The sequence below is a fragment of the Quercus suber genome, unplaced genomic scaffold (assembly GCF_002906115.3).
Source record: "Quercus suber isolate HL8 unplaced genomic scaffold, Cork oak 2.0 scaffold_256, whole genome shotgun sequence".
Lineage (NCBI taxonomy): Eukaryota > Viridiplantae > Streptophyta > Magnoliopsida > Fagales > Fagaceae > Quercus > Quercus suber.
Genome location: NW_027069712.1, coordinates 152,581 through 174,345, shown reverse-complemented (window position 1 = coordinate 174,345; position 21,765 = coordinate 152,581). Strand labels below are relative to the sequence as shown.

The window sequence follows — 21,765 nt, the reverse complement described above, 5'->3', positions numbered from 1 at the left end:
ATTGGCATGTGAATTTAGACCATACTGTGAAGACATTCCGTGGAAATTTGGAAAACCGACAAACAAGTTCATTACTAGAGTTCCCATATGGAACTCCAAGTTTATAAGCAAAGAATCTAATGCTAAACCCAATTGTCTATACATGTGAATTATTAAATTCCCACCCCCCCGTCCTTTTCTTTAAAAAGAATTTGATTTAAAAAAAAAAAAAAATTCGTAGTTACAAAGGAGAACAATAAATTTATACTCTGAATATCTCTATTAGAAATGCGAGTCAATTGAATTACAAAGCTCTCGACAAAAAAGATTTGAATCTTAGGCTTACTTTAATCTAGTTTCATGTCTTATCAACTATCAGAATTGATAGTTGGGTTTTGATATTTTCTTTTGGGGGGAAGGGCTGTCGGCTTTGTGAGTGTCGGGGAACCTGAGATGCACACATTGCCATTGAGCTGCTAGGCCCATGCCTGTGTTTCTTATCATGAATGTATGGTTGAGGTCGAGAATGAACTTTGGCAGAGCTTTGAATTGAAAAGATTAGCCCAATCTGCTACCAGTCAACATAACAAACCTGTGGCTGTTCGAAATCGTGGCCTAGAAAAAAAGATAATAATGTTGATACTTGAGGCAATGGGTCAGCATAGCAGTCTGGCTGTATGGTCGACTTGCCGAGGCCAAGAAAAACATAATACACGAAATAATGGTGCCAATAAGGCAATGCCTGAGGCGAACAATTGTTGAATCTATAGTACTCTGCTTTCCAATGTAGGGCTTATAATTGATCCCAACTTGTAAGAAATGTTTTCCAAGGTAGGGCATATAATTGAACCCAACATGTATGAAAGGTTTTACTGTAGAAGCAACAAATTATTGGTATGTATTCAGCAAAAAAAAAAAAAAAATAGTGTATGAAAATAGGATCTTCTTAATCTATATCTATAAAATATCTAAAACTCTTGTTGAACACATCGTAGCTTTACGATCCAGTTTGTTTCATTCGGACTATTTTGGTCCATCCAGTCCACTTCGGTCCATTTGGGTTTATTTGGTCTATTTGTTCCATTTCGGTCCATCCGGTCCACTTCACTTCATTTCTGTCAATTAGGTCCATTCGGTCCACTTCAAACTGTTTTAGAGAATGAACCAATTGGAAGGAGCAATAGAAACAAATTCCAACCACATTATATTATTTACAAAATATCTCACCTTAGATAATAATTGAATGAAAAATATATTATGTTTCCTTGAAGGAAAAAAAAAAAAAAAANGAAACTAGCTAAAAGCTAAGAGCTGAAATAGAAATACCAATCTCTAAAGTGTACTTACACTATGAGAAAATGAGAAAAACTGAGAGTGATGTTCTAAAACACTGTACATAAACAAAAAAGCTAGTGGCAAATGAACCTTAAAGAGAGTGTTTTACACACCTCAACGTCATTATTGATTTTATGATCATCTTCAGCTTCCTCAAAAGTCGAAACATCCACGAACACTTTGTTATCTCTCTCAGCTTCAATTTTCACATTATATATTAAAAGTTGTTTAAAAATGTGTCCATCTCTATGGTTTAATATTTCCTTTCCAAATTGTAGTAGTCTTTAACTGAAATTTGCTTGGCAGCAACAAGTTGTTTTGCTGCTAGTCTAACAGGTATTCAGGATATTGGGTGAAGGAAAACAACCAATTAATCCATTTTGATGCATTGGACGAGTACTTTACAATTTGCTCTCCAACAAAAAATGAAAGTTGCTACAAAAGGATGCCTTTTAACATCAGTGTAGTAGTAACTGTAATATTGACTTGCCCTATATCTAAGAAGGTCAAAAGACAAATAGGGAATGGAGAGAAGAAAGAAGTTTATAAATCAGATGGATGCAGTGGACTGAAATATGGAAAGAATTTGAAGTAATGGGCTTTTTCTGTCGTACACTTTACTCGGCCTAACCCCCTCCATTACTGGGCCACAAGCAGCAAGTGTTTTTCCTTGGACTATTTACTGAATTGTTTTAACCTCAACAGGGTTGTGGTTTCGAGTGACTGATCATATTTCACACCACTCCCTTCCCTCAACCAAAAGAGAAAGCCTGTATATGTCACAGTGGTATGTTTAATGTGGTTATTATTACTAGTGGCTGACATTTGATGATTTGTTCTTTGTTAAGTGAAAAATAAAAATAGTAGATGGAGATTTATAAATGTTAGTTCCAAACTCTTCTTAAAGTAATGTGATTATTTTCTAACAAATTATAGTTGATAGTTTGATATAATATATTATATTTTCTAAATTAAGCTATTTGTATTTGTTATTTGAAAGTGTTTTAAATTTTGTAAGGGGTTTTTTTTTTTTTTTTTTTCCTTCAAGGAAACATAATATATTTTTCATTCAATTATTATCTAAGGTGAGATATTTTGTAAATAATATAATGTGGTTGGAATTTGTTTCTATTGCTCCTTCCAATTGGTTCATTCTCTAAAACAGTTTGAAGTGGACCGAATGGACCTAATTGACAGAAATGAAGTGAAGTGGACCGGATGGACCGAAATGGAACAAATAGACCAAATAAACCCAAATGGACCGAAGTGGACTGGATGGACCAAAATAGTCCGAATGAAACAAACTGGATCGTAAAGCTACGATGTGTTCAACAAGAGTTTTAGATATTTTATAGATATAGATTAAGAAGATCCTATTTTCATACACTATCCACATATTGTGGTCTAAGCTCTAGTGGTGAAGGTTTGGTTTGTTGAAAACAAAGCACCTAAACTTCAGAGCAGGGGTCACTCTAGTACAGAAGACAACATTATCACCGCAAGGAAATTAATGTAGCTGACACAGCATGATAGTGAGAGAAAGGTAGAGATCTAAAGACTAAAATGCACTAGATGAAAGAAAAAGAGACTGAAACAAAATTCAAGGAAGCTGTGGTTTCTGTGTTGTGATTCACTCAACTTATCCACATATTGTGGTCTAAGCTCTAGTGGTGAAGGTTTGGTTTGTTGAAAACAAAGCACCTAAACTTCAGAGCAGGGGTCACTCTAGTACAGAAGACAACATTATCACCGCAAGGAAATTAATGTAGCTGACACAGCATGATAGTGAGAGAAAGGTAGAGATCTAAAGACTAAAATGCACTAGATGAAAGAAAAAGAGACTGAAACAAAATTCAAGGAAGCTGTGGTTTCTGTGTTGTGATTCACTCAACTTATCCACATATTGTGGTCTAAGCTCTAGTGGTGAAGGTTTGGTTTGTTGAAAACAAAGCACCTAAACTTCAGAGCAGGGGTCACTCTAGTACAGAAGACAACATTATCACCGCAAGGAAATTAATGTAGCTGACACAGCATGATAGTGAGAGAAAGGTAGAGATCTAAAGACTAAAACGCACTAGATGAAAGAAAAAGAGATTGAAACTTTTCTTGATATTATTGACTAATGATTTTTGTGCGCACCTAAAACGAGATTGACGGACTTGCTCACTCTTGGGCTCACAATCTATTTATAATGTGGGATTTAGATTTCCTACTTTGGGTAATTCTATCTTAGAGACCCAACAATATCTCTCCTACCTTTATATTCCTTCCCTCTCACTCTTATGACTCCATTGCTCTCAACTCTAGGCTTCCTCCAGAACCTTTCAACAACCCTTTCCCTTAGTTTCTCATATTTATAGCCTGAAATTAGTGGAGGAATTATGATTACTCCTATGGTTAGTGGGAGAGGAGGTCTAATGTTGTTACTGCTAAGTGGGTGTTTAGTTGGGAGTGGGGTGTGGTGAGAATGGCATTGGAACTGGTTCCCACTTAAGCAGAATTGCTTGGCAGCAATGTTCCCCACAGTGCTGCCGCGCAGCCGAGAAGAGGTAAACCCGAGTAACTGTCTTAACGTTCGGTAAGGGGTTCACCGAGTGTGATCCGGGTGATTAAACATAGTGCGTACTAATTAAGGTCGTTGGCCCAATGAGCTTTAAAGTGGCCTGAGGCTTGGACCTACGGGTAGTATGGGCCATACTGTCAGGCTAGAGCTCAAGGCTCAAATGGTCCTAGATATCCCAAAGCCATACATTAGCCCCCCCTTGATTCGTGTTCAATTCTTGGGGATGAATCAAGGAATCCAAGAGGCAGTAACTATCAGGGAAGCTCAATGGGTAGATATTGGACGGTTGAGAAACCCATTAATGTGCCCTCAAAAGGTGCATTGCATCTGACTGCTGGTTCAATCGTCATCATTGTCTGACGGTTTGTGAACCAAGGCAATGCGTGTGTGGTAGTTAAGATAGGGATTTGTAGGGTTTCTTGCTTCTCAATTATTAAATGCCATTTATTTCCCTTTTGGCTCCTATAAATAGGCTTCTTTGAGTCTCTCCTTCACTTTTGCATTCCTCATCCCTCAAACTTTTACTCTGTCGAGCATACTCTTTTCGTGCGTTCATCCTTCAGCCCAGAACATTTTTCCTCCTTAGAGTCCACAGTAAGTTCCCTTTTCCTTTCCTTCTATTCGTTCTATTTCTTTATGTTCTATAGTAATCATAGTTCTAAGAATCCTAACTTAGAGAATGGGCTATTCTCATCTCCTTTCTTCAGAAGCCTCTTTAGCTACCTTTAGGGCTGCCTACAATGTCCCTGAGGATGTTGATATTGCCTACTGTCCCAAGGGCGATATCAACATCCAAAGATGCAGTGGTGTAAATACAATTTTCTTTCCCTTGATGACAATTCTTGAGGGTGGGGTTAGGTTCCCCGTTGACCCCTTCATCCTAGGTATCCTTAGATTTTACAATCTCTGTCCCGACCAACTCCCCCCTAACTTTTACCAAGTAGTGAGTTGTGTCAGTAGGTTGAACTAGTTGTTCGGGTTGCGATTGGATTACCATGACATTAACTTCATGTATAGTTCGTGCGGCAATTAAGTCAGATTATTACTTAAAAACAAGAGACATGAGGATGCGACTCATTTCATGCCTACCTGACTCTAATAGGAACTCGGCTGGAGAGTTCATACGGGTGAGCGGCAACTGGTTTGCCGAGGAGCTCCCCTGCGTGTTCTCACCGCGCGATGTTGGTTGGTACCGAACATACTTTATTAACTGCCTTCTATTAATTTCAATTTGATCAAACAATTACTAACCGATTTTTGTGTTGCTTCTGTGTAGAGAGCAAAAGGTTTAAGCCGGATCTTAGAGTAGTACATGTTCGGGACCTAAATTTTGTGCTTAGGTCAGAAATTTTTGTTCATTGGGACGGACAACTCTAAGCGTCCTATTTTATCCTCGGTGTTGAACCTGTGTATTCCACTTGGCAAGCATTCGGCCAAGCTTTGTTAGTTGACAGTCCCCTCTTTTCCTATATCGATGTACAGCATGCGAACTTCCTCCCTCCAAGATTTACAATAGGCGAAGCTCGTGACCTTGGTCTGCAGTATTCCTGCTCCAACGAACTTACACCCTTACGGGACGAATTAGCCAAACGTGTGTCTTGACACTGCCGAGAATAGGCACACGTGCCGGTCCAACCTGAAGCCCCCATTCAACCCGAGGTCCCTGTAGAGCCTGAGGCTCCTGTTGGACCTGAAGCTCTCGTACAGGTAGCCAAGACGACAGCCATTGAATCAGTTAGCTCTTCAAAAACTGAATTTAATCAAGGTCACGACATGGTGACAAGAAGAACGACGACAATCAGTTTTTTTATGCCAAGCGCCTGGCCAACCGCGCAGCAGCAAGAACCTCTAAGCCGAGATCAAGCTCGCCCTTCTCCTTCTCCTCCTTCCGGCCACTTCAGAAAAGACAACGGACAGCCGAACAAACCCCAACTGGATCGGGTGATGCACCCACTAGGACCCCCCCACTACCATCAAAGGGTATTGTCATCCGAAAGCCAACAGCTCAAACCAAGACGAATGTGGCGTCCACCTCCCCAGTCGCATCAGAATGGCGACCTTCGTTCTTGTTGGATGGCAAACCCCTCATCGCGACTATGAGTGTACGAGTGTTGGAAAAGGTGAAGGGTATCATGTTGCTCAAAGTTTGGTGCACGGCCTCCTGTTGCCTGAAGACGTGCACACCTTCGAGGATGGGACTGACAAGTCACTGGGCAGGTGGTTGCAGTGGCACACCATTGCGGTAATTTCTTGTCCCCTGGTTTCTTACTAACTTTTATACATATGTAGTTTTTGTTGTCGTACTTATCATTGTTGTTTCATCAGGCTGCTTAACTGACTCACATTCTAGATGGGTAGCTGAAGGAGCTTGCCAAGGATGCCAATAGGGAGAAGGCTCTTAAGGACGTGGCCAAGGTGACTGCAAAGGAAAAAGCCAAGGTTGCCGAGGCCGCAGAAAAGAAGGCTGTTGCGTCCGAGAAGGCCAAGGCATCGGGGAAGAAGAGGTTCTCGGAGTTGGAGGTTAAGCTGGGCGAAACTGCGCTAAAACTAGCAGAAGTTGTGAGCTTGAACACTGTGCAAGTCGAGGAGTTGGCTAACTTGAAGGTAGCTTTGGAGGCGTGCGAAAATAAATGGTACAACGAGGGATTCACTGATGCGGAGAACTCGGCAGAGCCCGTCATCCAGGAAGCTCGGAAGCTTGCCTTTAGGGAGGGTTGGTTGGTTGCACTACAAGTTTTGGGAGTCCTCGAGGACTCTCCTTTAAGAGATCCTAACAAAATCCCTTTTCCAGGCCCTCTTCTTACTGCATAGAACCCTCTCGGTGCTGCTGTCAAGGAAAAAACTTAAAGTATGAGGGAGTTGATGGAGGCAATTGGATCCCACATGGAGCTAGTTGACCTGGAGGCCACCAGCAACCCCTGTGCTAGTGATTAGCCTGGTGAGGATGTTCAGCTTCAGCCACCTTCAGCAACCTAGCAGCCACCTGAGGATGTCGCCCATCTCCAATATGCAGACCTTACAAGTTAATTGCCGAACTAGATTTCTTCGATCTACTTTACTTTTCTTTTGTTTAAATAGTTTCTCTTTTCGGTAAGTTTGCCTATGTCACTGGGCTGTGGTGACAGAACAATTATTTTTCCCGGGTTTAACTTTTCTATAGTCACTGGTTTAGTTTTTATATGTTGGCTTTAATTACATTTATGAATGTTTGCTATTATCTTTCCTGTTGTGCTCTTTGATTGTTTTATGCGTGTATTCTAGATGGCTGGGTAGTTTAATTCTGATTCGTTATAAAACGGAGATTGAGACTGCTTTCTTTTCTGCTTGCAAAAGGCCAGGTAATCGCCGGCCATGCACGGTGACCTGGTTTACCCTAGACAGGGTCACTTTTATCTAGAAAGAATTGGCTCCTTGGCGGTAATAACAAAATTTGACATGCGTTGATCCTTCCGTACTTAGATAATTTTTTAGAATAGGTTTCCTCCTGTCCGATGACAAGAATCGAATTGGGGAACGGTTTCTATCCTTAGAAAAATTTGGCATAAGGTCCCCACCTGCTCGGCGACAAAAATCAAGCCGGGAGCAAGTTTCCATCCTTAGAAAAATTTAGTGCAAGGTTTCCACCTGCTCGGTGATAGAAATCGTACCGAGGACAAGTTTCTATCATTTGGGAAAATTTAAGGTTTCTTCCTGCTTGGTGATGCAAATCGAACCGGGAGCAGTTTTCTGTCCTTAGAAAAATTTGGTGTAAGGTTTTCACTTGCTCGGCGATAAAAATCGAGCCGAGAGCAGGTTTCTATCCTTAGAAAAATTTAGTGCAAGGTTTCCACCTGCTCGGTGATAGAAATCGTACCAAGGACAAGTTTCTGTCCTTTGAGAGAATTTAAGGTTTCTTCCTACTTGGTGATGGAAATTGAACCGGGAACAATTTTTTGTCCTTAGAAAAATTTGGCGTAAGGTTTTCACCTGCTCAGTAATAAAAATCGAGCTGGGAGTAGGTTTCTGTCCTTAGAAAAATTTAGTCAAGGCTTCCACCTGCTCGGTGATAGAAATCGTACCAAGGACAGATTCTGTCCTTTGGGAGAATTTAAGGTTTTTTCCTGCTCGGTGATGGAAATCAAATCGAGAGCAGTTTTCTATCCTTAGAAAAATTTTGCGTAAGGTTTCCACTTGCTCGGCAATAAAAATCGAGCTAGGAGCAGATTTCTGTCCTTAGAAAAATTTGGTATGAGATTTCCCATCTGTGTCGACCGGAGCTTAATGAGTTAACGACAATAAATTCACAAGTAATGATACACCTGCACACATAGATATCATCATCATATTAGCTAATAAAATGTACATCTAAGATTTTATTGAATTCACACTCCCATGTACAGATGATCAATGATAAAAAATTTTCAGATTATGAACATTCCATGGTCGGGGAAACAGTCTCTCATTTAATTCTTTCAAATAGTACGCTTTTGCGCTAGCAATGGCTGTAACCTGTAAGGCCCTTCCTAGGCTGGGGCAAGTTTCCCAAAATTTGTATTCCGTATATTCTCTACTGCTTTCTGTAGCACAAGGTCCCCAGCGTTGAATTCCTTTGTCTTTATGCCCCGGTTATATTGCCGGGCAAGTTTTTGCTAATACTTTGCCAGCCGTATAGTCGCTACTCCTTAGAATTCTTCCAGCAAATCCAAACGTTCTACCAGTAATATATCATTTTGGGTAGGGGAAAATCCTGCAACCCGTGCACTACATAAATTTACCTCAGCCGGTATTATAGCTTCTGCCCCATACATGAGAGAGAATGGAGTTTCCCTAGTAGACCTTCTAGTAGTTGTCTGGTATGCCCACAAAACGTTGGGCAGCTCCTCGGCCCACCTACCTTTGGCACCATCTAACCTTTTCTTTAATCCATTCATGATTGCCTTATTGGTGGCTTTTGCTTGGCCATTGCTCTGAGGATACGCTGGGGTGGAGTATCGGTTCTTGATGTTGAGTCCACTGTAAAACTCGCGAAAGGCTCTACTATCGAACTGCAATCTATTATCAGATATAAGAGAGTCTGGCACCCTGAATCTTGTGACTATATTCCTCCATACGAACTTCTTAACATCCACATCCCGAATATTGGCTAACGCCTCTGCCTCCGCCCACTTGGTGAAGTAATCGACAGCTGCCAAAACAAACTTTCGATTGCCCGTAGCTCGGGGAAACAGGCTGAGAATATCCAGCCCCTATTACGTGAAAGGCCTGAGGCTGTTGACTGGATTCAGATGGCTTGTTGGTTGGTGGATCAATGGGGCATGCTTTTGGCACTGTTCACACTTGTGCACATACTCGGCGGCATCCTTCTGTATTTGTGGCCAACAGAACCCCTAAGTCATTGCTCTGCGTGCTAATGAGCGTCCCTCCACATGACTGCCGCACACCCCATCATGTAGCTCGGCCAAGAGTTCAATAACTTTCTTAGGGTATAAGCACAAAAGGTACAGCCCCCTAAAAGACCTCCAGTACATCTTATGATCTGACGACAACCAATACCGAGTAGCTACTTAGTGAACCTTACTAGTTTCCTTCTCATCATCTGGGACTCGATCGTCGGCTAAAAAGTCAATGATTGGGTCTATCCAACATGGCTCGGTTGTTGAAATCACTACAATACCAACCGCCATATTAATGCTTGGCTCCACTATGAGCTCTACCTTGATTAACCAAAGCACATCCTCCATCATTGATGATGCCAACGTGGCTAGAGGATTGGAATGTCTATTCTGTCCCCAGGCAACTTGGGTCAACTTTATCGTACAAAACTTACTTATGACCTACTTTACCACTTGTAAGTACTCTTTTATTTGAGAATCTCAGACTTCAAAACTGTCCTGCACCTGGCTGACAACCAGCTGGGAGTCCAAATAAACCTTTATATCCTGGACACCCATACCCATGACAGTTCTTAACCCGGCAAGCAAGGCCTCATACTCTGCCTCATTGTTAAAGGCCCTGAACCCCAATCTAAAAGAATGCTCCAATCGTATTCTTTCTGGGGTGATAATGACAATCCCGGCATCGGCCCCTATAGCACTTAATGCACCGTCGACAAATACCTTCCACGGGCGACATTTCACATGACAAATCACCTCCCTTTCGTTCTTAGGAGAAAACTTTACAACAAAATCAGCAAGAACTTAGCCCTTCATCAAACTTCTCGGCTTGTACCTTATATCGAAGGATCCTAGCCGAGTCCCCCATTTAGCTATCTGGCCCGTAAAGTCGGATCTCTTTAATAACGACTGTAAAGGGTACTCGGTCAAGACATAGGTGGTATGAGCTTGAAAATAATGAGGCAACTTCCTCGTAGCATGCACTAACGCTAACACCAGCTCTTCCAAAGGTAAGTATCTTGTCTCGGCATCAACTAAGGTTTTACTAATGTAATACACAGGCTGCTGCACTCCTTGATCCCTTAACAGCACAATGCTTATAGCATGATCAGATACCGAGAGGTACATGAATAAGTCTTCCCCAGGTTTTGAGGCTGTTAATATCGACGCCCGTATCAAATACTCCTTCAAATCCTGAAAAACCCTTTCACATTCTTCATTCTACTAGAACCCCTTCCACTTCCTCAAAAGTTGGTAGAATGGACGATAGCAATCGACAAACTTAAAAATGAACCGATTAAGGGCAGCTAACATTCTAGTCAACACCTGCACTTCTTTTGGATTGCACAGTGGCTTGAGGCACTACACGGCTTCAATCTAATCGGGGTTGACCTCTATCCCACGGTTAGTGATTAGATAACCTAGGAACTTGCCAGTTCTGTTCGCGTTCAGGCGTAACTTATGTCGCCATAGCACTTCAAATATCCCCTAGAGAACTTTTATATGTCGTATTTCTTGTTTACTTTTTATCACCATGTCATCAATGTATACTTGAACTGTATGCCCAATCTTGTCTTGAAACATTTTAGTCATCATGCGTTGATAGGTTGCCAAAGCATTCTTTAACCTGAAGGGTATCACGGTGTAATGGTAGTTTGCATAGGGGGAAATGAATGTCGTCTTCTCTTGATCCTCGACATCTAGGGCGATCTAGTGATAACACTAAAAGGCATCGAGGAAACTCATCCTCGGGTGCCCATAGGTGGCATTGACCAACTGGTCTATCTTTGGCATAGGAATGGGTCTTTTGGGTATCCTCGGCTCAAATCTGTGAAATCTACACAAACTCTTCATTTGCCATTCTTCTTCCTGACCACCACGGTATTTGCCAGCCATTCCAGGAAGAAGATTTCCTTTATCGCCCTTGCCTTTTTTAACCTCCCAACTTCTTGTCTCATTGCCTCAACGTGCTCCTTTGCTAACTTTCTCGGCCTCTGTTTCCTTGGAGGAAATGACAAGTCTATGTTAAGCTTGTGAACAATGAACTCGGGATCAACCCCGGGGACCTCATATGGGTTTTAAGCAAAACACATCTACATTTTGAATGAGAAATAACAATGTTTCTACCTTATCCCCGTCTTTCATACTTGCCCCTCTTTGAAAATATCGGTCAGTATCCAGTAGTATCTTTACTCTAATAAATTCCTCAGCACAACTAGCCCTCATTCCTTCTTGGAGCTTCTGTGATTGCTACAAAGGGAAATCCTCAACGATTTCCTTCTATTTATCTTGCTTGTACTTCCAATCAACCACGACCACTAAACATTGCCTGGCAACTTTCTGACTTCTCCTTACTACAACAACGCCCTTTTCATGTGGAACTTAACTTTCACATGCAGGGTAGAGGGGACTGGCCCCATTATATGGATCCACAGCCTTCCTAGAATGGCTGTATAAGGAGAGAACAAAGTGACAACTATAAAAACCACAGTTACTTTCTTTCCTTCCATATTCATGATATTTGCCCCTCGGGAATCACCACCTGGCCATCAAACCCGACCAGGTGCGTATCATATTTTGAGAGGTCCTCCTTCTTCAGTCCGAGCCCTCTAAATAGATTTGGATACATTACATCGGCACCACTTTATTGATCTACCATTACCCTCTTTACTATGAAACCGTTTATCCTGGCCTTCACCACCAACGCATCGTCATGCGGCTGAATTGTTCCTTCTAAATCATCGTCGTCAAAAGTGATGGGCTCCTGACCAATCTTCATTTTCTTCACAAGGGGTTGCTCACCCGAGCAATTTCCCACGGGTGCTATGGTCAACACTTCTCTTCTTCTAGCCACAACAGTACCTCTCAGGGTGGCATGGATGACTTCAATCACTCCCAATGGAGGCAGGAAAGGGTTCCCTCTTTGTTGATCACTTTGCCTAGTACCTCGGTTCCCTGAATCCACCACAGACTCCTTTAGATATCCCGCCTTCACCAATTGCCCTAAATGGTCTTTTAACACTCGGCACTGTTCAGTGGTATGCCCCTTATCCTTGTGATAGGTATAATAAAAATTCTGGTTTCTCAGAGACAATTTACCTCCCATCTTGTTCGGCCATCTAAAGTACGACTCATTCTTGATCCGACCTACGATTCTATGCACCAGCTCCTTAAATGTCACATTCACCTCCCCCAATTGCAACTCTGGCCTTTGTATCCTTAAATCCTTTCGAAGTCTTGGCTGAAAACCGCTATTTCGAGGATGATTTACTAACTGGGCCTTACCCTTACTCTACAACCGATCATCCTCCAAGTATTTGTACTCCTCAATACGCCTCATAAGCTGCCTCATATCTTTGAGAGGCTTCCTCGTCAATGACTCCTACAGCTCGGAGTCCTCGGGCAACCCTATCCTAAAAATGCTCTTCGCAATCTTCTCGTTGCCCCTACCAATTATAAAGCTCCCAATACCGACTGGCATAACTGCAAAGGGTTTCCCCAGCCCTCATCTTCAAATATAGTAATGCATCCACTGGTTGCAACACCCAGCTACAAGTTACAAACTAGACACCGAATTCTTGGATCAACTTAGCAAAATTGTGAATAGAACCCTTCCGCAATCCATTAAACCATCTCATAGCAGTGGGGCCGAGGCTTAAGGGAAATACCTTGCATATCAGTGTGTCATTGTGAGTAGGCAGAGACATCATCTAGATATAATGGCTAACGTGTTCTACCGGGTTTGTTTTCCCATCGTAGGAATTGAATGGTGGGTGTGTAAATCTGCTCGGCATTGGGGTCCATTCAATGTCGTCTAAGAATGGCGATCGAGTAGCTCTGCGTAAGGCATGACTCATTTCGTCCATGGTGGCATTATATGGTCGTCGCTCTTTTGGGGGATTTGAACCCACCACCTACATACTCTCGTGAATGTGAACGGTCCCGACGTTGATGGGACCCTCGTGAATGTGAACGGTCCCGGCGTCGACAGGACTCCTGTGAATGTGAATGTTCTCGACGTCGAGGGGAACCAAATTGATGGGACCCCGTCCCAAAATGATCTCCCCCACTATCAGATCTCCCTTCTCGATTGTCTTGGTCTCTTCTCTGGTGCTTACCCCTTGCTTCTAACTCTAGATCTCTCACCAGTCTGTGTAACCGCTTAAGTTCCTCATCTCTTTCGTCAAATTGCCCGTGCCTTGAAGCACCTGATATTGTCCGTTGGGTTTGGTACGACCCCTCTCCAAGGCTGAACCACTCTTCCTCTTGTTCAGAAGCCCTATCTTCACGCCTTTTGTGCCTCCGTTCTCACCAGGTGGATCCCTGAGAAGATCCTAGCGAACCAGTTTCAGCGTAACTGCCTGAACGTCTTTCAGACATTTTCCCATGCGTGAGTCTCAGTTGAACCATGGCTTTGTAGGAGATTCCCACAGTGGCGCTAGTTGTGCGTGCCCAAAACAAGATTGATGGGCTAGCTCACTCTTGAGCTCACAATCTATTTGTAATGTGAATTTTGGATTTTCAACTTTGGGTGATTCTAGCTTAGAGACCCAACAATATCTCTCCAACCTTTGTATTTCTTCCCTCTCACTCTTATGACTCTATTGCTCTCAACTCTAGGCTTCCTCCAGAACCTTTCAACAACCCTTTCCCTTCCTTAGTTTCTCATCTTTATAACCAGAAATTAGTGGAAGAATTATGGTTACTCTTATGGTTAGTAGGAGAGGAGGTCTAATGTTGTTACCGCTAAGTGGGTGTTTAGTTGGGAGTGAGGTGTGGTAAGAGTGGCATTGGAACTGGTTCTCATTTAAGTAGAATTGCTCAGCAGCGATGTTCCCTACAACACTGCCGCGCAGCTGAAAAGAGGTAAACCTAAGCAACTGTCTTAACGTTCGGTAAGGGGTTCATCGAGCGTGATTCGGGTGATTAAATATAGTGCGTACTAATTAAGGTCGTTGGCCCAATAGGCTCTAAGGTGGCCTGAGGTCTGGGCCTAGGGGCAGTATGGGCCATACTATCAGGCTAGAGCTCAAAGCCCAAATGGGTCTGGATATCCCAAAGCCGTACAATTTTCATTATATAATTTAGGGGCCATATTAAAAGCTCCAAATAAATTGGGGGTAAGATTACTTATCATGACCTCTACCAAACCTTGCAAAAAGTGGGATTTTTATGCATTTGGTACAACCTTTTTTATCAAAGGCTCCAGACATTTTAATTTTCAAGTAAAGATAGTCCTAAACAGATCCTAGTAATATCTTAACATTAAGGACTCTATTTTGATTAAAATACTCAAAACAAGCAAACAAAACCTTGAACTAGAAAATTGGGAATGTTACATAGTAAATGAGAAGAAAATTCCTCCCATGCCCCAGTTCGACGTCCAATGTCAGTAACTACAAATGAAATGAATCTGTATTCTGTAAGGCAAAGATGGTTTATTGGAAATGTTACCATGTACTTACAAATGCATAAAACTCCCTGCCAAGGGTCATGAAGGTTCTAATACAATGGTAAAGTCTCAAGAAAAGCCCCATAATAACAAAATGGTTTTTACTATTTTACTAACAATAGTATACCATTTTTGGAAAAAAATTTATTGGGAGTTGAAAAAGTTTTGACAACTTTTTCAATTCTCGATAAAATTTTTCCAAAAACGGATTTGTTAATGTATGCTCTAAGGACATACATTAACCGGACCCTAACAAAATTCCTGCAGGAAGGAAACCTGAGAGTTTCTAAGTGGGGCTGACAGATTTCAGACACAATAACACTATAACCTGGTAGGCTCCCTAAAAGTGGGGGAAAGTTCTAAGTAGAAATGTCATGATCATTTACCATGATCAACCATTCCCACAATGAAATGAAAGCAGATTTATAATGGCTTAAAAGGCATAGCCATCCATCTCCTACAATTTTTTTTGGAGTGTGTGTTCCTTCTAAACATTTTTATTCATGAATGGCTCATAAGAGCATCAGTAGTGGGCTTGTCATATGCCAAATGTAAGATACATTTAGCATACAAGCTCAACAAATGCTCAACAACTGGAAGGCCAAACTTGGGGAAGGCTAAATTTTTTTGAGATATTGCTACAGTACCATCTTATTTGTAAGATGGTATTGTAGCTGAATGGTATAAAAAAAAAATTAATACTCTCTCCCCTTTTTATTAACCCGGAAATTTCTCTCTCCTTCTCATTATTTCTCTTTCTTTCTCTCTCTTCCTTCTCTCTTTCTCCTCTGCTCTCTACTCTCTTCAGACCCAAGACCCCGTGGCTTCCTCAACGGTGGAATCGGATGGCTCCAATGGCTCGACGTGAGTGCTCTGATGGCTCCAATGGGTTTGAATCAGAGCTCCAATTGCTCCGATAGTGATTCCGACGAGGCATCGGTGGTGGGTTTCTTTGGAGGTGTGGGTTTTGACGACGGTGGGTCGGTGGGCTGGGTTTGGATCGGTATGAGGGCTTCGATGGGTTTGAATCGGAGCTCCGATGGCTCCAATGGTGATTCCGACGAAGCATCGATGGTGGGTTTCTTTTGCATGTTTGATTCGTCTTTTTTTTTTTTTTTTCCTTTTTTGGGTTTGAAACTCTTGGATTGTGTTCTATTTTTGTTTGGTATGAAGATGAAAGAAAATAAGAGAAGGTTCTGGGTTTTGTTGTTGTTTGTGAACTGTTTGGTTTCCTAGAAAGAGCATATCCTTTCCATATACTAGCGTGGTGGTGGCTATTGTGGTTGTGGTGGTGGTTGCTAGCTAGTGGCGTGGTGGGTTTGCTGTGATGTGAGTGACAGTAGTTTTACTACGGTGGTGGTGATGTTTTAGACCCAGAGAGACCTTGCTAGTTGTTTTTTTTCTCTTATCTATTCTTGTGCCAAAGGTTGAGGGAGAGAGCCAAAAAGGAAAAGAGAGAGAGAGAGAGAGAGAGAGAGAGAGAGAGAGAGAAATAGTAAAAAAAAAAAGAATAAAAAAGAATATTTAAATAAACTGGGGAAAAAAAATAAAATTTTGGAATGTTGAGTGTATTAAAAAATGGTATGTTATAATTGATAAAGTAGCTTTTTAGGTGGTAAAATAGGATGGGATGAGATTTCTGCCTGTGAATGCTCTAAGCTTTAGCAATTTAGTCATTTCAAGTAAATGAGAATAAATTAATGAGTGTTTTGACCTACAACCTATATCCTAAACAATACAAAATTTTGTTTTTTATCTAAACTGCACATAAAGAATGGCAGCTATCTGGCATTCAACAAATAGAATGAGAAAAGCAACATTGGAAGTACAAAAAAGATTTGTCCAGTTAGTTGGGCTTTCAAAATTAATGAGCCACCTCACCATTTTCATGACTTTTCTGTTCATTCATAAATGGTACTAATGCCTTCATACCACAGGGCTATGATTCTTTGAACTGCAAGGTGGTGTTCTCCTCCCGAAACCAAGCCTGTGAAGATTGAACCAACCTCTCTTCGGCTTCTTCAATATATGAAGTTCCCTTTTTATGCTTGAACACTCCCTTTCAAGCTTTGAAAGACGGTCATCAACACCCACAACTCGGTCTCTAAAGGATGCATCATTTTTTGGAAGCCCAAGGCTTCCGCTGGGATTTTGAGAGTTCTCAAGATTGTCAACAAAGAACCAGCCTGAAATTGATGTACGGAGTCGAAGCTGTTCAAAGAAGAGGACTTGCACAATTACTCGAAGAGGTAGCCTCTCATTCTGGGCTGCATGGGTGCTGGCTTCCAATGAGAGCTTCTGGCAGTTCATAAGTCGACAGAGCTGCTCCCTCTCAAAATCTGTTAGCCAAGGATGTGCCTGAAGTTTTGAAATATGTGATGTTAGCTTCATCAGAGCAAGAAAAGATTACAAATGAAGTTTTAAAAAAGAAAAAGGGAAAAAAAAACTAATTTAACTTTTCTATAAGATATGTTGAAGATTGTAGTTGTTGCCTCTGAGAGAGGAATTGTAGGATATTATATGCACCCTATTGTACAAGGGCTACCAAACTTGTGTCTTGTGCGTACGTGTCTAGTATTGGATTTGACAAACTTCAAATGGATACCACAAACTTAAGGAATAATTATCTTCTTCAGGTAAATGCAAATGGTTTAGGTAAAATAGCTTATTTGAGGTTGGCACCTCACTTGTTTTCTTAATATCCATAAGATGTGGAGACTAATCATTGTATCAAGCAGAGATTTCTAGTGAATCTTCTCTACTCTTCCTTTGTCTAATACACTTATTTGGCACATATCCCACAGCCATTACCATATCATGTTGCTTTGAGGTTCCAGGTGCAACACATGTGGTGCTAACCAGAATATTCTAAGTCGTCAAATTTTAATGAATCAAACAAAGTTTCACAACTTCATTTTGATTTGGATCCTCTTTGCAAAGTAGGCATTTTTAAAATGTGTATATAACTTGTCAACAAAATGTCTGACAATTTTTGGAATTTCAAGATTCCATTTGAATTTTGGTCTGAGTAAAGTTGATTTGAAACGAAATATGTATATGAGACAATTCGTTTATTTAAGATTGTGTATTTGTGATACCTTCAGGTATATATCCATTGCATGATAAAGACCATCCTCGAGCGGCCTGGCATATTCAGGGATAACAGCAGCCAGTGCCTGAAACTTTGGCAGCTTCAAATTGACATCTGGTGCCACCTCAGCAAGATATCCATCCACCAGACTAGCCACCTTAGTTATAGGTGTCAGAGAATCAGCTTCACTCACCAATTGGCCCCCTTCAATTATGTTTGGAGATGAAGATGCAGGTGCCTGATATAATGACATGAAATGATCAAGAATCCTCTGAACACAGTCTATATCGTAAAGGGTTTCCACTGAGTAACCCAAACTTGGTATGAGAAGATCTACAAGAACAGCTTGGTCCAACTGGGTTCCCACCCGTGTCTCCAAATTTTCTATGCATGATTGACTTGCATGTAAGATCATAGCAGTACGGAGCAGCCCAAGCAGAAACTTGGTGGATGTGACTCCCTTGATAGTAGGAAATAACACCACAATCTCTTCAAGTAGGAACCTTTGATCTACCTCAGGAATAGAAATAGATGTCTCAGGATTTGCATGATTTGCATCATTGAAGCTTGATTGCCTATTCATCAAGGGGAGGTGCCTCCTAGCATAGTATATTAGGGATGCAGCAATAGTCTCAGGCTTCATGCCTTTTAATTCAACAGCTAAAATCAGCCGTTTATACAGGGGAAAGCTAAGAAATGAGACATCCTCAAACCACCAATCCTCACCAAGAGGTTGTGGCCTAGTTTCGGAAGATATACCATTCCACAAGACGGTACCTGTTGGGTTCTGAGAGTTATTGCTTCCAGATAGAGGCCAATTGAATAAGCTTCGGTCTGCACAAGTTTTCATGGCCAAGGAGTCTACACATCTTGAAACAATGTGGAGCTCTTCTGCATATTCTTGTACTTCTGCACAACTCTCAAGAACTTTTATGGAATCTTTCCAATCACCAAAAACTTCATTTAAAAAAGCCTCTGTTTGTGAGATGAGGTTTCCTTCTCCATAATCTTCAGTCATTTTAAGGTACTCTGCCGCACACCTAAGGCTGACTACATTCAAAGCAGTGAACTCTATTTTAACACCATAGGAAAATTTGGCTATAAGCTCAAATACTTTAGCTCCACCAGGCACATCATCAAGTTGCAAAACACAATCTGATTCATCCTCACTGGACACCTCTTCAATAAGCCTCTCCAACAGTCCGCTCCTAGAAATCAATGGAAACTGCAGTAGATGTCAACATGGGGAGGGAATTTTCGAATAGAGAATGAATATTATACTGAGTTGAAACTATGAAGACAAATCATGTAGAAGTTAAGAAAGTATAGAAATTTCAAGCACAAAGATGCCCTCATGCACACATGTACTATTACATCAGAGGTCAAACATAATAATATAAAAGCACCTTATGGATATGAAAAGACATCTCTCCAACTTCGATGATAACATCTGTTGGAAGCCCACTTGTGCAGTACCTGAAGGAAAAATCAATAAAATCCATGAAACTAAAACAAGTTCTTTCTAGGTGGGCATATTTCATTGGTAATAGAGACAAAAAAATAATCCCACAAAATCTTTTAAGCCATCTTTCTGGGAGGTCAATTGACCCACTTCGGGAACCCATAATCTTATTGTGACATACATATATTAATGCTCTCTATGCTGCTTTTAAAATGTGGCAGAGACTCCTAGATCTAAATTGTTGTTAAAAACCTACAATTTTAGTAATCTATCAGTATCACCAATGAACTAATAAATGAAAGAGGTCAAAATAATGCAATGGACTTCTATCAATCCACATTCATCTTGCCAACATAAAATTGATGAGATATGTTATTGATCAAAGAAAATAATACTACAATCTCTTAGAAGTGGTAGCTGTGGGAAGTACCACAAAACCATGTCACAATCAACCTCATAAACTTCCTCCCCCCACAACCCCCCCCCCCCCTCCTTTTATGTCTTTAGCACAACAAGGTCTCATACCTATTGTGCCTAAGACTCCAAGTCCCATCTATCCTTCACTCCACCCTTCCACCTACAAAGAAACATTGGAGATGTTATCTATGATCTATGGCTTTGATGATTTCTTTTAAAGATCATCTTTAATGAAGATGTTATCTCTCTCTCTCTCAATTGTTACAACAAGTGGAGAAGGGGGATTTGAACCCTAATTCTCCTTACTAAAGAGACCAAACCACGCCACTAAGCTACAACACTCTTGGCTTTTTTGGGTACATTCAGGAACATCAAAAGAATTGAAACTTAAACCTACCCAACTCCACCCCTTTAGTGGCCACCAAGTTCACCATGAGATTGGGCATCAGATAAACAAGAGGGCCTTATCTTGCACTTCAGCAGGTAGAAATGCTGAAATAAACAGTCCTAATGAGTAGCAAAAGTTTCTGGCCACCTTTGGCATAGTAGATAGCATACTATAATTTTTCGAACTTTTTATTTCTCGAGCATTCATAATAGGATCATAGAATAAAACATTTACAAGGACAAACTATACTTGGCTGGCATGAAGTTATTAATACCAACCCCATACTGCGATCACTCAAAACAACATCCCATTAAAACTGTGCTTGTAACTCATTGGTATATAACAGAATCAATACATACTGATCCTAGTGACACAATGCCAAGATGTGAAAGGTCACCTTTCATATCAGTTTTGAACTTCCATGTTGTTAAAGTTAAACACAAATAGAGCCAGAGGTATAGCCATAGCCGATAGGGCAGCAAATTTTAACGGAATTGCAACCACCAACAGCTATTAATAAAGCTTAAAGTACACCAAAATTGCAATGAAGACATAAGGCGCACAAAGCAAACTCCATGAAGCCAAAAACAACCAACCATGAAAACATAGTACGAGGATCAAGTGAATTACTTTCTTGGCAAAAATTCAAATAGGATAAAAAATCGAGTTCATCAAGAACCATGAAGTCTGACAGACTAATAAAAGACCTCTTCACAAGTAGCATTTTAAGCTCACATTCACGTGCACATTTTTACAGACACGCTACCTTTTTTTTTCTTTTCTTTTCTTTTTTTTAATATATTTCTTTCTGTCTTTGTTTAAACTTGAATGTCTGAGACAACCAAGTTTCAGACTTCAAAACGAGAACAACACGCACGTAACATATAAACCCACGTCAGAACACAAGGGGATTGATTAAACTAACTGAAAAGTGAAAACCAAAATAGAAAATATATGAGGAGGAATGGATTAAAACATTCAGTGCTTACCAAGTTTGGCCTTCGCGATGAAATGCCTCGGATATAGAACCCAGCCCCATGGATGATGCCATGTGATTGTGTTGTGATTCTTCTGAAATGGGCAAAGCTTAGAACCACCAAAAAAGCATCAAGATGAAAGAAGAAAATGTCAGCAGTATTCAGGTGGATAACGTGCCATTCATACTCTCTCTGCAAAATCTAGTACTACTTTTTGTGAGAGAGAGAGAGAGAGAGGGAGAGAGTGGTAGCGAGTCAAAAGCAAGAAGTGAAGGGAGAGAAGGAAGCGGTTGAATCCAGAGCCAAGTAGTGAGGTACGTGTGGAGTTGCTCTGTTCTGTTCTGTTCCGTATAGTGATCATGAGTGTAGACTCGGTCTGACTCTTGCTTATTCATCTCCGAAGACAGTCACTTTAACTCAGCTTTTTTTACATGTCAGCATCCCCCTTTTTCTTTTTCTTTTCCTTTTTTTAAGAATCAAAAACAAATCCATCTTTTGCTGATTTTTGTGTTTAATTTTCGTATTCCATTGTTATTAACTTATTAACATTTTTTTTATAATTTAATAATTGGGGAGGGAAATTTGAACCCTAATGTGGCGTTTGGTACAGGGTAATGTTTTAGGATTCCTGGGAATGTTTAAAAATTCCCATGTTTGGTTGCAAATCATGCTAGGGAATTAGATGCTAGGGGAATCCTTAAACTCCTCTCAGTAGGAATGTGGATTCCC

The 21,765-nt window shown here is 41.0% G+C and overlaps 1 protein-coding gene across 1 annotated transcript; it reads right to left on the bottom strand.

The window, feature by feature from the left end:
- Nucleotides 1–16,470: 16,470 nt before the first annotated feature.
- Nucleotides 16,471–21,306, bottom strand: LOC112036369 (BTB/POZ domain-containing protein At5g03250). Its single transcript, XM_024069175.2, has 4 exons — nt 21,049–21,306; nt 19,199–19,268; nt 17,800–19,017; nt 16,471–17,059 (listed from the first exon to the last, which is right to left on the bottom strand). Exons 1-4 carry the CDS (start codon nt 21,108–21,110, stop codon nt 16,628–16,630), a joined length of 1,782 nt encoding a protein of 593 aa, XP_023924943.2. The 5' UTR covers nt 21,111–21,306; the 3' UTR covers nt 16,471–16,627.
- Between the last annotated feature and the right edge of the window lie 459 nt (nt 21,307–21,765).

Excerpts from the sequence above, each read along its gene's own strand:
- LOC112036369 (XM_024069175.2), bottom strand. The coding sequence starts at position 21,110 with ATGGCATCATCCATGGGGCTGGGTTCTATATCCGAGGCATTTCATCGC. Across the intron at positions 19,269-21,048 it reads CATCGCGAAGGCCAAACTTG|GTACTGCACAAGTGGGCTTC; the intron begins GTAAGCACTGAA and ends TTTTTCCTTCAG. Across the intron at positions 19,018-19,198 it reads TGTCTTTTCATATCCATAAG|TTTCCATTGATTTCTAGGAG; the intron begins GTGCTTTTATAT and ends CATCTACTGCAG.